The 17,522-nt window shown below is 44.4% G+C and overlaps 1 protein-coding gene across 10 annotated transcripts in view; it reads right to left on the minus strand.

Annotated features, from left to right (window-relative positions):
* Positions 1-17,522, minus strand: part of CYRIB (CYFIP related Rac1 interactor B) — a 147,646-nt gene that overhangs the window by 88,206 nt on the left and 41,918 nt on the right. The window contains exon 1 of one of the 10 annotated variants that reach the window (XM_035011937.1): positions 8,572-12,824. The exons of the other annotated variants lie outside the window; for them this stretch is intronic. Within the exon in view, the coding sequence (XP_034867828.1) occupies positions 8,572-8,631 (60 nt within the window). The 5' untranslated portion in view covers positions 8,632-12,824. Of the gene's footprint in view, positions 1-8,571; positions 12,825-17,522 lie in introns of those variants that run through there. 10 annotated transcript variants of the gene reach the window in all.

Here is a 17,522-nt window from a genome sequence, read left to right on the forward strand (position 1 = left end):
CACACACCTTCCTTTCACCCTAACTATACGAATAACACATGTTGACTGCAGAAAAAATTTGAAAACACAGATGAGCAAAAGGAAGAAAATATAAACACTTACGATCCAACCTCCCACCATGTGGACACCCTTCCAAATGTTTTTTTCTGTATCTATATAAAGATAATGCATATATTTTTATAAAAATGGTGCATATTCTAAACTAATCTGCTGCGTTTCATCTCACGGTATATCTTAATCACCTTTCCTTAATAAAAGTACTTCAGCTGCCCTGTTGTGAAAGGCTCTATACCACTCAGGCGCTACACCATAAAGGATGTAACACATCTCCTCATGTTGAGCTAAAGGGGAGGTTTCTTTAATGCCAATAAAGGTAACATGTTTTAATACAGCACTTCCCTCTTGACAAGCTTCCCATTTTTGCCTCTGTGTTTGTATTGCTTTGGAGCTTGTATTTCTACAGAATCATACTCCCCACCGCCCATTCACCACCTGGAGTTATTAGAGTCCCCGTCAACTGCAGAAGCAAAATTGTTTGCAACGGGAAAAGCTGACGTCTGACGAAGCCAGGATGATGCCTCGGAGTTCAGTATTTAAAGTCAATAAATTTTTATTTAAGGGAAAAAAAAAAAAATCTGCTGCTGATACAGGGGACAGAAATAAAGAGTGCAGTTTCTTGCCAAGATTTTAATGTAAAAAGAGGAAGAGACTTTCTGCAAGCCATGGCTTTGCCTCCCCAGCCCTGCCCTGAGGCAGTTTTTCCCTAGAGGGACAGGCTGGTGGCTCACAGGGTTTATTGATGTCCTAAGCAGTCCACAGCCCAAAGCCCATTGCCCCATTTGGAGACAAAGAGCTGGCTGCAGAAAAACCCAAGAGGGCATGCTCAGGATGCACTGCCTTTTCCCACCAGCAGCACTTTGAGCCCAGCCCCTGGTGGGGTTTCAGGAGCCACTTTGCATTTTCAGCTCTGACAGTCACTCCCCTCCAGGAGGAAAGGCCTCCCCAGGCCCACCTGGTGAAGCAGACCAGAAGAACAGACCCCATTCCAGCAGGAAGGCTCAGTGCCCAAGGGCACTCGCTGTCTTGCCCACCTGCCCGCCCCCACTGTGGCTGGGCCAACTTATCAAGATGCACAGGCCCAGGAGGGGGTCACCTGAAGGAGGGGGGCAAGATATCGTCAAATTAGAAATGGCACCAGACAATGGGAGGGAGAGGAACAGCTGGGTGGGCCATCTGTTCCTGGACCTCACCCTGCGGTGACCCAAACACCCAAACCGAGGTTCATCTCTGTTGCTCCACCCATCTTTATTTAGCACCCCATCCGGGTGAGAGGACAACTTTATCTGTAAAGAAAGAGACTCCCCAATGGTGTCAAGGGTCATCAAGTTATCCATGCCATTTTCAAAAGCTTCTTGGTGCATTTTACAGAAACACTGCGGTTGGAGAAAAGAGATGGGTTTGCTTTGAAACATCATGGCAGAAGGAGGTACCACCACCACGCCCTCGCATCGATTGCTTCATTTCTGCCGGTTTTGAACAAAGTGATTTCCACCCATTTCATAAACTCAATCTTTATAATGACAGTTTTCAGATGAGAAATGAGGTACAAGGAATGTAAGTATTTCGTGGGCGGTCACAAAGCTACTAAGACATGGAACCAGGATTTGAGCCAGGTATTAGCAGCTGGTTACTTGGCCTCGGTCACGCTGTTCTCCTTGCCTCCCGTCCCCCCTTCCTCAGATCTCTCTGCAAACATTCATTATACCACTTAGTGTCCAAGCTCCAGCTAAAATGCTAGGCTACTCATGCATAAAACAGGCACAATACCACCTAATTCACCGTTATCGTGAGGATTAACTGAAATAACAGACGGAACCTAAGAAACTGCTAACATTCACCCACGTTTTACCCTAAAAACAGCAATTGCATACAATTAAACCTAATATGTCAACGTTCTTGGAAAACTCTTAAGTGTCTAAATAAATGTGCATTACAGATTATCTTGCTTTTTGAAATCTGCAGCTTTTGTATCCAAACTTGGAAGGCTGTCCATCACGGTGACTAAGTACCCAGACCTGAGTCTGAATCCCTTCATTGTGTCATCTGTAAAAAATAGGAAAGTAACAGTACTCGCTGTCAGAATTAAGTTATTTCATGCAAAGCACTTAGCACAGTGCCTGGCAAATGTAAGTGCTTGATAAATATTAGCCTCTTCTATTATTTATTATTATTACTGTTATTATTAACTTGCTTTCATTGAGATGGTATTGGTGTAAAGCTGCCCACTATAGCATTATTTATAATAGAAACCAGAAACAAATTCAATTTCCCACAAGAGGGAAACAGCATAGCAGGGTTCTGAAAGACCTGTCTCTAGAATTAACAAAAATCAATTTAATTAAAATTTAAAAGCCCTTGCTTTGCCACTTAGGGGCGGTATAATTTTAAGCAAGTCATTTCTTTTCTCTGGACCTGTTTTTCCTCACCTCAAAAATGAAGGATTTGCTCTCAATGATTCATAAGTCCTCTCCAGACTTAAAGTTTATAGTTCTAAGGCTCTAAATGCTCTAAATAAAATACAATCCATCAACATCAAGGGTAATATACAACCCCTAAGTACACAGGAAGATGGTAGCAACATGAGAAAATATTTTATAAATACTCCCAACCTTCTTTAATCCTCCGGTTTCTTTCTGCAACAGTGGTCACCTCTTAAGAGAATTTGTATTATGCGTGTTCTCTCTCTCCATGAACCAGGCGGAAGCTTCAGGAAGAGCAGGGATTTATGTCTGGTTTGTTCACTGATGCATCTACCCTAGCCATTATAACGACGCCCAGCACATAGTAGGAGCTCAATTAACATTTGCTGGTTGAAAATTTGTGACTATTCTAGAAGAGCAAAGTACAAAACTGTATATATAATAAAATGCCATTAATATACAATATGTGTCCCCATGGAGAAATTGCAGATAGGCTCAAAGAGGTTAAAAGGAGAGAGTAGGGATGAAATATTTTTTAAAATTTTCCTTCAATCTTTTGAACAATTTTCTTTAAAAAGATGGCCTTCAAAAAGGGAAGTGCGTAGCCAGAAGAAAGATAAAAGAGAAATAGAAGAAGTGGCCAAGGGGGTGGGGAGTAACTCTGAAGGAGGGCAGAAGGAAGGGCGGGTGGTGCCAAAGCAAACAGAAGGCTCTCTCAATGGAAACAGAATCACAGGGGTAGAAAGAAAACTAGGTAATAAGATGCAGAAAAGAAAAGCCGATTTATCTTGGACTTTTAATTACAAGCTATTATCTCTTAAACTATTCCCAAGTTGATAGGCTTCCCCCATTAATTGCCTCAATCGATGGAAGCTTTAGTGAATTTGAGCACAAAGGGGCACTTGGGACTGTTACCTGTTACTCTTCCCACAGGTTCTAAGCCTTCTTTTGATCTGCTGCTGTGGATGTAAGAAGGACGCGTCCCACATACTAAGGTTAACTGGTGAGCTATAGGCCTTTTCATTAACCACCTGATCAACAATTCCATACTCACTTTGGGGGTGCGGGGAGACACCGAGATAGGAAACAGCCTTCCCTTCCGGGGAATAAAAGACACAATGCCTTACTACAATACAGAGCAACACACAACTGCCAAAGAAATGATACAGACATATGGCCTGGAGATTTTAATGGAAAGAATAATTCCTTTGGCCTTGCGGAATTAGAAGGAAAGGGGCAAGAAGCTTTCCAAGGAAGGTCTGGTGTCCTGAACTTTATCAACTCACAGGAACCCTAGTGCTATTTGCAGACTTAATCTTGAACCCTTCACCTGTTCCCATCTTGCATTTGATCGTACATGACTCTTAATGCCTCCAGCTTCCCCAACTGCTTTCCTGAGCTCTTCATCATGTCCATGCAATTGAACTTTAAGCGAACTAGGTTAGATGCCCTGCTATGAGAGTGCTCAGGACCCTGTGCTTCTTGTTTATAGCCCATACATAATTATGATCACACAGTGATTTGTGTACTTCCTTCAACACTGGGAGCCCCACAAGGGCAGAGCCCATGCTGTTTTGTTACCACTGTATCCCCAGTGCTGGCACAGAGCTGGGCACCATCCTGGCATAGGGCATGCACTCAAACAGGTGCTGCTGGTCAAACCTGGTCAAGCTGGTCAAGCACTGGTCCAGCCTGAGTTATCCCAGTCCTAGGGCCATCACCCTACTCCAGACTCCCAACATGGACACAGCCCTAAAACCAGACAGATGAGCAACGCAAGGAGGTGAGATATAAACCCTCCCCACCCAAGTCGCCAAAATGATTAGGTGTCTAACCAACTAGCTGAAATTCAGAACAATGGGGATGTCTAAGACGAGCTTACAGTGTGAAAAAGTTTTAAGTTTTGAGGCTACAGAAGAAAAGATATTGCATATGATTTAAAAAAAAACAAAAAACCAACAAAAAAAAAAACCCACCACCTTTCTAAGAGAGAACCAATAGGGTCCAAGTTAAGAAGCAGCTTAGCTGGTTTAGCTAGCTTGCTCTCTAAAATCCTGGTGTTGATTTCATGTTAGAGCACAGGTTTAATGAGAAAGCATCCCTCCTTCTATTTTAATGCACAAACCAAGGTAGAGAGGAGAATGCCACCTTGCCCAAGCTCTGGTCTGTCTGCAGTATCCATTTCAGTATTTACTTAGCATTTTTATTTAACAGGACACTTGCATTAATGAGTACCTGATGAATCACCTAATTTTAGACATGTAAGCGACCTTGGAAATCACCTTCAATCCAACGTTTTACACTGAAGAGAACTGAAGGCCCAAGAGGGGCTCAGAGGGGTCTCCTGGGAACACGATCCCCAAGGCCTGGACTCAGAGTGAGAGTCAGACACGGGCTGAGTTCATTCCAGTTCTTTGGCTGGATCCAAAGGTTGAGGCATCAACAGAGTCCCGTAAAAAAAAAACCTCTACTGGGCAACCCCTTTGGGTCCCCTCCCTCCTTGGGAGCTTGTGCTATCACTTTGCTATCGTTCAGTAAACCTTGCTTCTCTGCCCACTGCTGTCTGGTCTCCCTCTTCATACTTCAAAGTGGCGTGACCAAGAACCGTGGGCAGGGATGGAGAAAAAAAATCCTGCAACACTATGATGCCCCGCATTGGGCTCCGTGCTCCTGCGGGAAGCCTGCTTCTCCCTCTCCCACTCCCCCTGCTTGTGTTCCTGCTCTGGCTATCTCTCTCTCTCTGTCAAATAAATAAATAAAATCTTAGAAAAAAAAAAAAACCTCTACTAATAAGCATTTGTACAACATTAGGTGTGGTGTCTGGTGTGATCTTTTACGGTAAATGAAGTGGATTAAAGCCTTATGCTTATTTGGTCCTTCATTACACACAAATCTCTCCCAAAGTGGGGGGAAAATGTTAGGAGACATGTACCAAATGATAAAGAAACAAGTGGAAATGCAGGTTGTATGGGACTTCTCAATCACCCACAAGAGCGGGGAATGACGTCTTTCTCGGTACTAATACTAAACTGATTATACAGCTCCTATAAATACTACTTCTTGCTATTGGGTCTTTACCTGTGCTATTCTCTGTGCTATGAACACCCTTCACAACACTACCACACCTCCCGGCCAAACTCCTGCCTACCCACCAAGACTCCAGCCAGGCATCCCTATGGATGTTGGGTAAGCGTTTCACTACCACTTAGCTCCTGTTATTACCTTACAGTAACACATGGCCCTACTGATGCCCAACAGTCCTTCTAGGATGTGTCAAGAAGACTAGCAATTGTATGACGTTCCTATAGCACCATGTATCCCATTGAGAAAAGCACTACAAACATACAAGGTAATGTTTTATTAATTTATTTAACCTGATTCCTTGAAACACTGAGTGATTTTGATGGATGAATCAACCAACCCAAGATTAATAGCTTGGTTTACTACACTCATTTCTCTTTCCAAGCCACAACCCAAAATAAACTCACTCTCAATTTATAACTTTGCAAAATGTGCTTTTGCATATCGACTCCTGAATCCACTGTGGTTATTAAAAGGATGGCTGCATCCATCAGGATGGGCCAGGTTATGCTGTGGTAACAAACAACCCTTGAGTCTCAACCCCAATGATGACCACAGCGGTCATTCTGGGGTCAATAAGATTAGCCCAACAACTCCATCCTTCTGGACTATACCTGACAATCTGGATTAAGCAGCTCTGTGGCTGACATCAGTTTAAAAGATATGACCCCCTTCTTTTCCTTCTCCAACCACCTACAGAGCTGTCTGGCAGGGCTGCAGTATGGATTAGATGCGACAATGTTTGGTATACACTCAGGAAACTGCCGGGCAGATACGAAGCAGTCAGTAAAGGATAATGATGGCTAGTATCATTGTCATTACCACTATCCCTACTCCTCTTCAGATAATAACAGGGATGTTATTATTACAATTTTCATAAGCCAGTGGTTCTTGAGCTTGTCTGCAAACTGGAATCACCCAGAGAGCTTAAAATCGATTAGTGCTGGGGCACCTGGGTGGCTCAGTCGTTAAGCGTCTGCCTTCGGCTCAGGTCATGATCCCAGAGTCCTGGGATCGAGCCCCACATCGGGCTCCCTCCTAGGGGGAAGCCTGCTTCTCCCTCTCCCACTCCCGCTGCTTGTGTTCCCGCTCTCGCTATCTCTGTCTCTGTCAAATAAATAAATAAATAAAATCTTAAAAAAAAAAAATCGATTAGTGCTTATGGCCCACCCCCAGAGTTGGTGAATTAATTCATCTATACTACGTCCTGGGCTTTGGAACTTTAAAAGATCCCCAAGTGATTCTAATATGCAGATGAGTTTGAGAACCACTGTGATAAACAGGCACCAGATTCATATCTATACTTATATGTATTTGCACCTGCACGCATTCACAAGTGCATACACAAGCTGGCCAGATTCTAGGAATCCTGCCCCCTCTATGATAGTGGTGGTCACATCGGTCAGGATGAGTTAGGTTACGCTGTGGTAACAACAACAAAAAAACAAACCCTAAATACTAGTCCTAATGACAACCACGGTAGTCACCCTCTAGAGTCTACAAGATGAGCTCAGCAATCCCTCTTGACACCTAAGCCTAAGCATCTACCCGCAGGACTTTCCTGTTTCCTCTTCTGTACTTCACCCTTTTTCCAAGGTCCAATTTAATGAGTTTGCCAGGCCCAGAGTAAATCAGAACCAAAAAAACATACTGGTATGGACAGACTGGGAGAAGATCTGTCCAGAGGAGGACCACTGAAGACTATTAGTAATGGAGACTATGCTTTGTTCGGCTCTCTATCCCCAGGACCCAAAACATGGTAGACAATTTAATAGAAATTTGGATAGGTAAATTCATTATCATCAGTAATAACCTGAAAAAAATGGAAGGCAGACACAAGAACTCCAAAAACCAGTATCTAACTTGAAAGTCTTATGTGTCAACTTGTCACCAGCCACCATTTTTATTTCCCCATTTTTTGTTAATTTCTCCCAGGATGAAACCATGTCCAGCGGGGTGCAAGTAAATGAGGTCAGGATATCTATGAATAAACCAGTGCTCTTTCCCATGGGCAGCAAAGCTCAAGACATGCACGGTAGGTGCAGGGGGCAATAAGAACACAGACATTTCCCCACCAGCACACGCATGAGTTTTGGTAAATCATCTCCCGCTCTGTTGGATGTTATATCTCTGCAGAGTCTGGAGAAAACCAGAAAATCCGGCTTGCACGCCCTTGTTTTGGCAGTTTAATTTAGGAATCACACTGGCTTTACATAAACTCTTCACCAAAAAATGTATTCTGTATTTTGAACACATGAGTGAACTTGAGCCCAGGGGAAAGAAACATTGTATACAGTTACATAATAGTTACTCTATTACTTTAAAACCAAATGGAAGCCTCAGGCAGCAAAGTCAAAAGCAGAGAGAAACCATTTTTGTAAAATTATCTGAATGCAACCATCTCTTCTGATGCAATGTGAGTTGACAATGGTTCTGCTCTTCTCAGAAGCTCAATTATAGGTTGCTTATCTGGACCTGGGACAGGAGTTTTCCTCCCCTCTAGAGTTAGTTAAAGGAAAAAAAAAAAAAAAAAAGCAGGCAGAATTCCACTAATAAAAGCCTGAAATGAAAAGGAGTAACTACTCCCAAGGCCCTGCTTGTTGTAGGGGTGTCATTAGATGAACCTTTGTAGGGTCTCTGGTAACCATCTACTTTCTCTACTTTCTCATCACAGAAAGGAGAGGAAGGAATGTGGGATGCACAGCCTCAAAACACCTTGCTCTTAGGCGTGTGGCTGCTGGTGACTTAGCCTCTCTCTGAACTTGTTTCTTCATCTGTGAAATGGAAATACCTACTTGACAGGGGTGTTATAAGAACTAAGGAAACACATAAAGTGCCTAGCGTTCAGTAAATGTAGTAAATGCCCTTCCTCTGATCACTGCCAAAGTCTCAGGAAGCTCACTAGAAGGCAAGCTTTTTAAGAGAAAGGCCTCCCCCCACCCCCGCTTTTTTTTTAAGAGAAGGGAGACCTTGCTCATTTTCCTACACCCACATCCTACACACTACCTACCCCCTTATGGACTGTAGCTGTGTCTTCAGCATCCATTCTATTCTTCCCACCAAGCAGCATCCTTCAGTCATTCGGTCCTCATTTGTCAGTTCCAGGGATGATGAGTCCTGACTGGTCTAAGCCAATCAGTGTTATCCCATTTCCTCTGCCACCATGATGGATTGAGATGGAGGCGTCCTGAGATGATCCCATCAGAGGGAAGCTCAGAAATTTTCTTCAGTGGCCCTGGGAGAGATGGTAGCTCTTCCTCCCCTGGATGTGATCCAACAAGCATGTGGTCTGAGAGGTACCAGCAGCCAGGTCACCACATTGGACAGCTCTCCTCTACACTCCTGGAACACACCTGTTCTCTTCCTGATGTCTGCTAGCGATGAACAAAGCTGCTAGCAGCCCTCTCACCACTATGAAGGGAGTCAACCTGAGAACAAAGCCAACAGACACAAGTGCGGAGCCCAGAGAATCACCAAGAAATGAAGCCGGAGCCCTGATCAAAGTGTGCTTGAAACCTATCCCCTATGTGAATCACTCAACTGCTCCTATCAGTTATCCAGTTTGAACTAGGTTTTCTGTCCCTTACAACTCAAAGCACCCTAACTGATACATCCACGTGCATGGCTCAATGAATCACCGAGCAAGGGAGTATGCAGAGATATCATCACTCTTCTAATGATTTAACTCAGACTTCAAGTTCCCTGGGAGTAGGAGCCCTCATTGGTCTTGGCCAGCCAGTATCCCAGGCTTAGCAGAGTTTCTGGACAAGGCCCTCAATAAATACTTTTTTAAATAGGTGAATGGAATGAAACTGACATTTCATTCCATAGCCTTTTAAAGCCCTACTCCCCAGATGCATCTGGAACAGAGGAACATGAAGAAGGAGCTCACAGGACTGGGAGCCATCAGACAGGCCTGAGCTCAAATCACAGATCCAACTGAGCCTCAGAGTCCTCCCCTACAAAATGAGGATGTTAATACCTACCTTCCCAGGCAAGGAGAGCCATGCAAAAGTACCTAAGGTCGCATTCAAGAAATATGCATTTCCCTCCTTCTGTTTGGCTAACCCTGCTTCATACGGTGAGTCCTAGTCTGGGGTTCAAAAATAGGGTCATCATATGTATACAATATGGGCCAAACCCCAGATTACCCAGCAGAGCCAGGCCTGGAAGGGTGAGGACAGGTAATGCATACCCTGAGCCTCCCATCCCTCAACATCCACCCATTCCCTTCAGGAGAGGGATCCTAGGCAGAGGGCATATATCAACCAGGCCTCTGGCCGTGATGTTCCTCTTTGCTTTGCTGGTTGCTTCCCGACAAAGGCAGGGGACGGGAGGAATCAGCAGTCCTGCCACAGCCCTAGGGGCTGCTGATCTAACCATTTACAGATGAGGTGGAGCTCAGCGAGACAGTCAGCTCCAGAGGGGCAGGAGCCTTGCCTCATTCATCAGTACACCCCCGGCACCCAGTAAAAGATTTCCTGAGTACATGAATGAAAGAGTGAGTGGATGAACAGGGAGTGATGAAGTCAGGATTCTCAGAATAGAACGGTAGTAAAACCCTGTTAGAGCACACACTGCTGCTTATGTAGCAGGCAAACCCAAGCCCAGAAATGAGAGAGGACTTCTGAGGCTGGCACATGGGGGGACTGAATTCTGGCCCAAGGATTCCAGTGCCTCAGTCTGAGCCACAGGTTCTTTCTCTGACAAGGGCCGTTATCAAGATTAAGTAAGAATTTTTTTTAATGCAGCTACAAACAGGGAAAAAAGGTTGACAGAATATATGCCTAGGTAATAATAACAATTAGCCTTCGATGGTAAGATTACAGGAGGGCATTTATTTTTCTCTTTTATGTGCCCTTTTGGCTTTTCTATAATGAGCATAAGTGGACTAATACCAATAAAATGAAAATAAAAGCGGGGAAATGCTGATCCAAGTGTCTAGCCCAGCACCTAAGACATAAAGTGAGGACCCAGCAAAGGCTCCCTTTCTAGGAATGCCCTTCAGACAGTTGGAAACGGCTTTCACGTGTCTCCTATTTCTTGTTAAATATTTCAGCTAATTTAATGTCATCCTCACAGGACTTGATTTCAAGGCTCTTTTTTATCCTTCCTCGTGCAAAGGCTCCATCTGTTAAAACCCCATGCCAGGTATTGTATAACCAGCTCACACAATCAGCAGCACGCTCCTGTTTGCTCATTCATCTGTTAATTCATTCACTGAGTAAACACTGGTTAAAACCGACCCTATTGGACATCCTTGTTTTTGCTTTACCCAACCCTCCCTCCACGCACAGAGGGTTCCCAGGCTTTCCTGGGGGAATATCCACCTCCCCTCACCTCAGTCCTTGCCCTCTGGGAGGTGCAGACCCTACCCCAGCTCCTTCAGGGGGCGGGCATTTGATCCAGGATGGCCAATCAGACCATCGCGTTTGCCTAGGACAGGAATTGGTCTGGGGATGGGCATGTGACTCAGATAAGACCAATCAGAAACATGGAGACTCAATTCTGGGACTTTTCTTGAACTGTTGGAAAAGTGCCCTTTTTTTTCTTTTGCTAGAAGTGCTGATAGCCATCTTGCCACCACAGCCCAAAAAGAAATGGTAGGTGATGCTGAGGGATGGAAAAAACTGTGTAAGCCTTCGCAACACCATTTAAACCACGCCTGGATCTCCATCCCTGGACTTTCCAATGGCATAAATCCCCTTTCTGTGGAAGGCAGTTCAAGTTGGGGTTCTACTTGGAGGTCAAAAGAATCCTGGCTAATGAACTCTGAAGGGCCGTGACATATGCTGCCCACTGGCTATGCACAGAGGAAGCGGGATGATCCAGGCCATCGTTCCTGGCACTCAGCCTGATGTGGAGCCGGCTACAAACAGCTACAATTATTTAAAGCCAGTAAGATAACTGCCTTAATTAAATACTACACGGAACAAGAGGAGCACAGCATAGCGTGGGGGGAACCAGAAAACGCCTCATACAAGAAACAGCAGTGACACCAACTTTGCATCTGCACTCAGGCAGGGGAGATAGAATTACTATTTGGGGAGTTAGGAGAACACTGCTGATATATACATCCAGCTCCCAGTAAACTAAAACCACTACATTCCCCATCACACAAGGGCAGTGATACTTAAAGTACTTAAGGGCACTCTCTGAATGAGCCCACAACAGCGTCTCGAGACACAGCAAAGTGCCAATGTCAAACAGGCCTCACTGGCAAGAATTTCATCTGAATGTTACAGATGATGTCACACTCTCAAATAATACTCAGGTCCGTTTTTGTGATTTCGATGTTATAAACTTTTCATTCCAGTCCTCTTGCCCATGTGGATTACAGCTGATCAAATCACAACACTGTAACAACAGCCCTCTTGAGATGAATAACCTGTTTACAGCATTTGTTACCAAATGATAAGGAAGAGAGAAGAGAGCAAGCGTCTGGTTCCATAAAACGCTCGGCGATGGGTTAGAAATGTGGCTGGCTACAGGAAACAACAGGAAAAGTACCTCTGGGAACATCTTTTTTTGCTAAGAAAGGCCCTGACGGTGGCCTTTTTAAGGGAGCAAAGTTAGAGTCCTTTAGCCCTCCGATGCATACACAAGAGTTGGGAAGATAATAATGAGTCAGAAAAGGACACCACAGGACACAATCTCCTGGCCTTTGCTGTTTCTCAACACATCGGTGATTCATTTGGTCCACAAACAGCTCCAACTTTCCAGAGCAAAGAGTCCTACAAATGGAAAAATTAATACTGACAGAACACTTGCATGTGGTCTCAAGAGAGGTGCCAGGCACTAGAGGCAGGACAGGCTTGAGAGCCCTTCCAGATAACCTCGATTTCTGAGAAGCAGCTGGGTCACCTCTGCCCTGAAACACTTGAAAGATTGCTGTGACTCTCACCACCTCTGCTGCATACCACATGACCTTGCACAAAGACTTCTCCTCCCCTCTCCTGCAAATGGGACTTCCGTGGCTCACACGTGCACTGGGCAACTGCTAGGGTCCAGGCAGAGCCTACCAATGCACAGACCCACAGCGTACGGACATGAGAACACTGAGCCAGAAACGATGGGGTGGTGCCTGGCGCTCAGCATGTGCTCAATAAACACCGGGGATCAGCAACCACACGGAAATCTGCCATTCTCCTCTAAAAAGGAGAGGGGCTTTCACGTTGAAAACTCCCAAAGTGAAGTTTTTTGTAAACCAGTTTATTTTTAACAGAAAGGATACTATATGCGTATGTTTTAAAATTCAAAAACATAGGTGCCTGGGTGGCTCAGTTGGTTGAGCGACTGCCTTCGGCTCAGGTCATGATCCCGGAGTCCCAGGATCGAGTCCTGCATCGGGCTCCCTGCTCAGCAGGGAGTCTGCTTCTCCCTCTGACTCTCCTCCCTCTCATGCTCTCTCTCTATCATTCTCTCTCTCTCTCAATAAATAAAAATCTTTAAAAAAAATAAAAAATTCAAAAACATATGCAAGATATACAACATCTTCTATCCACTCTAGACCCCAATCCCTTAAGCATTCCCCCCAAGAGGTAAACAGTATTTTACAACCACCTTCTTTCTTGGTGTCTGCCAGCAACAGTCTCTGCATAATCAAGCACGTGATGTGTGTGGGTGGGTGTGTAGATACACTTTTACCTCCCACTTTTCCCACACATGGGAACATACCACATACACTTTTCTGCATGTTGTTGTTGTTGTTTTTAACTTAAGAATGTATCCTGGAGATCACCCCTTCTTAGTAAACATGACCTACTATTTTAAACAGTGGCCCAGTATCCCACTCTAAGAATATACCATAATTGATTCAATCAATCCCCCACCAGCAATACAATTCAGCTGCTTCCAGGGTCTTGCTGTTACAAACAATGGTGAAATGAATATACATTACATACATCTTCACATACACCATGTTTGACTATAAGAAAGATAGGATTTATAAGATAAAATCTTTGAAGAAGAATTCAGGGCCAAGCAGTTAGAAATAGCAGATAGTACCAAACTGCCCTTCAAAGATGCTGTACTCAGGGTTCAGTCGGCTGAATGTCCGACTCTTGATTTCAGCTCCGGTCACGATCTCAGGGTCATGGGATTGAGCCCCACATGGGGCTCCACGCTCGGCAGGGAGTCTGCTTGGGGATTCTCTCCCTCTCCCCCTGTTCGCACATGCTTTTTCTCTCTCTAAAATACATAAAATACATCTTTAAAAAAATCACAAAGATGCTGTACTCATTTTCACTGTCCCCCATAGTGTGATAAGTATGCCACTTTCCCCACCCATATTCACAACATGTTGTTTCATTTTTTTTTTTTTTGAAGATTTTATTTATTTGAGAGAGAGAACGAGTGGGGAGAGGAACAGAGGGAGAGGAAAAAGCAGGCTCCCCACTGAGCAGGGAGCCTGACGTGGGGCTGATCCCAGGACCCCGGGATTGTGACCTGAGCCAAAGGCAGACACCTAACCCACTGAGCCACCCAGGTGCCCTGTTTCATTTTTTTTTAAATACAAGGGAAGAAAGGGGGCCAGAGCTCCACTCTTGTCCCATTGTCTCTCCCTTCCCACTGTGGTATCACACATAACAAGCACAAGCACACATGACAAGCACACATGACAAGAACTTTCTGTAAGTTCCTCCCTGGGATGCACAACCCAGAAATCACAGTTTAAAAACAGAATGCAGGGGCGCCTGGGTGGCTCAGTCAGTTAAAGCGTCTGCCTTCGGCTCAGGTCACGGTCCCAGAGTCCTGGGATCGAGTCCCACATCCTTGCTCAGTGGGGAGCCTGCTTCTCCCTCTGCCTGCCGCTCCACCCTGCTTGTACACGTGTGTGCTCTCTCCCTCTCTCTCTGACAAATAAATAAATAAAATCTTAAAAAATAAAAATAAAAACAAAATACACACCAGAGCCACTGGTGTGCTGAAGCTGGCTCACACCAACTAAAGAGAGCTTAGTGGGCATATTTCTTCCCAATTCTGGGTTCAGGGACATCAGGTGGGTAGCTTGAAACCGGTCATGGGAAATATTTATACCACAGAAATCAGCAAATGCTACAAAGCAAGGGTTCTTTTTCCCCCCAGAGAGACCTTTGTCAAACATATCAGCACATCAGTGTAAACTACAGTGTAAACTGAGCCCCTGCCATCATTCTTTGAATATTTCTGCCCTCAACAGGGCCACAAATTCTTGTGACTTGGTCACAAATTCTTGGAACTTAAGGACTGGAGGAGATCTGAAGGGACATCAAATCATTGTGACATCTTTTTTTTTTTTTTTCATTGTGTCTTCGAATACTGTCTCTCCCCGGCCCGTCTGTTTAGATATAAGCAACCGCCTCTCATTCTCTATTCTATATCGCTTTATCGATATTGTGTATTCCCATCTCTTTATTGTTTAGTGCTTATTTTTGAGGATAGTCTACAGTATAATAATGACACACCCAGACTCCAGACTACACGAGGCAGCCTGGGGTCAAATCCCAGCTCTATCCTTACCAGCTGACCTTGGGCAAGCGGCATATACACCAAGCCTTAGCTTCCTCGTCCATAAAATACACGTGATATTGATCGTGCCTTCCTTCTAACTGCGTTCTGAGGATTAAATGAGTTCATGGATGTACACACCATAGCACCTGCCACACAATAATGACTTAGCAAATGTAAACTATTACCACTGTCTTCCAGCTCACTAATTATTTCTTTGGCTGTATCTAATGTGTCAGTCAACCCTTTTGTTGGATTCTAATGGGTGACTGTTTTTCATTTGAATTTGGCTGCCTTACAAATCAACCTATTCTTCTTCATCTTCCTTTACGTTTCTCTTAATATCATCTTTAGTCATTAATTATTTTAAATACGCTATTTTATAGTCTCTTTTAGATGGTTCTATTACTTCCAACTTGAAGCAGTTCATTTCTGGATAGCTCATATTTTTTAACTGTGAACTCATGCTCAGAAGGAGTTCTTTCTCTGGGAGTCCTGTTAGGTCTGGGTTTTGAATATCCTTATGGGGTGATTTTGTGTTTGCACTGGGAATTTAGATGGCACTAGACCAGCTTTTATGTTCATTTTTCAGCTGGAGGGGGTCTCATAATCTCAAACACAATAAAAATGAAGATTCCACAACTACGTATGGTTTTTAATTTCTTGTTGGTGACTTTTTCCACTCAAGGCAAACTTCCTCTCTATTTTGCCGGACAGTAGAGTTTTTCTAGTCTCTCTACATGAAGAAGTGTGATGTTTATGGCTCCCAGTGCTCAATTCCACCTTGGGCCCAAATCTCATTTTAGACCCACTATGGTATTAAAATCGGAATGCCCAGACTCTATGGCCTTTTCCTGGGTACAAAAGCCCCACAAGCTTCATGGCTTCAGCCCACATAACCATTTGGCTTAATATTCTCTTTTCATTTCTGACTCTTGTGGACTTCCCTTTCTGATGAGCTCCCTTAGATGCACATCTTCTATTTCAGCCCACTCTGTGTTCGTATCAGGAAAGACACACAAATCAGCATAGACCGCCATGTTGGCAGAGTGTTCTAGGTCTCCAAGTCTAACATAACAACCTACCGGTGCTTGAGTTCTGTCCACCTTACAATGACAGCTTACTCAAGGGTTAGCTTCCAAAGTCAGCACAGATATGAAAACTGAAAGGAGTCAAAATTCTCCTTGAAAATCCCACAATAAGATCTCACAATGGAGACTGACAAACCATCTCCCAACACAGGTCCAATACATGCAGTGTCCCTTCAGCACTAGATGTGGTTTCTTAGGTTGAGTACCAGAAGAAAGAGCTGGTTTGGATTTCAGAGCTGTGTTGTAGGATAATTAAAATCTATAAATGTAAGAAACACACTTGATGGCACAAGATGCTCACACTCTAAAAAGCCATTGGAACAAAGAGTGACAGAAGGAACAGCAGATCTGTCTCTCATTCACACTCACTCCAAGAGAGACGCCTGTTGGGTGGAATGACAGGCTCACCCACGCTATTTAATGTGTTATTTTTATCTGTACTTTGTTTTTGTTGAGTAAGTATATTCGGATCTAGATAAGTCTGAAGCAGGAATCTATGATAGGATGGATATAGGACTTCTGTAGGTCAGAATAGTGGTTAGCCCTGGGGCAGGACTAACTGTAAAGGGGCATGAGAGAATGTCCTGGAAAGATGGAAATACTGAATGCCCTGTCTGGGTGGGGACAAGGTGGGGTGGCATATTAAGAATTCATCAAGGGGCACCTGGCTGGCTCAGCTGGTAGAGCATGTGACTCTTGATCTTGGGTTTGTAAATTTGAGACCCATGTTGGGTGTAGAGACTACTTAAAAATAAAATCTTAAAAAAAAGATTTGTGCATTTTACAGTATGTAAGTTATACCTCCATGAACATAAAAGTTACAAGCATGCATGAGAGACTGATGCACAGTATCCTGCCACCTGATCTCCATTCTACGGCTAAAGCTCTGCAGAAGCTAGCCAGCCAAACTCAGGGCAGTGAGCAGACCAGGAAGATGAGGGACCAAAGAGGCAGAAAAAGGAAGTGCCTGGCGGAGGTAGAGGGCACTGAGGCTCACCAAACTGGTTTTCCATGAGAGCCTCCCAGCAGTTAAGAGCCCTGGCTCTCCATCCAGACTGCTTGGATGTGAATACTCGCTCTACCCCTGCCCCGCACTGTTTGTGTCCCCGCCAAATTCCTATGTTGAAACCTAAGCTCTAATGGGATGGTGTTAGGAGGTGGGGCTTTCAGGAGTGATTAGGTCCTGAGGATGGAGCCTCATGAATGCATCCCTGATGACAGAGACCCCAGAGAGCTCCCTCATCCTTTCTGCCATGTGAGGTGATAGCGGAAATAATGGCCATCTGTGAACGAGGAAGCAGGCACCACTAAACACTGAATCTGCCCACACCTTGATCTTGGACTTGTCAGCCTCCAGAACTGTAAGAATCAAGTTTCTACT

The sequence above is a fragment of the Mirounga leonina genome, unplaced genomic scaffold, assembly GCF_011800145.1.
Source record: "Mirounga leonina isolate KUSES-001 unplaced genomic scaffold, KU_Mleo_1.0 Mir_165, whole genome shotgun sequence".
Classification (NCBI taxonomy): domain Eukaryota; kingdom Metazoa; phylum Chordata; class Mammalia; order Carnivora; family Phocidae; genus Mirounga; species Mirounga leonina.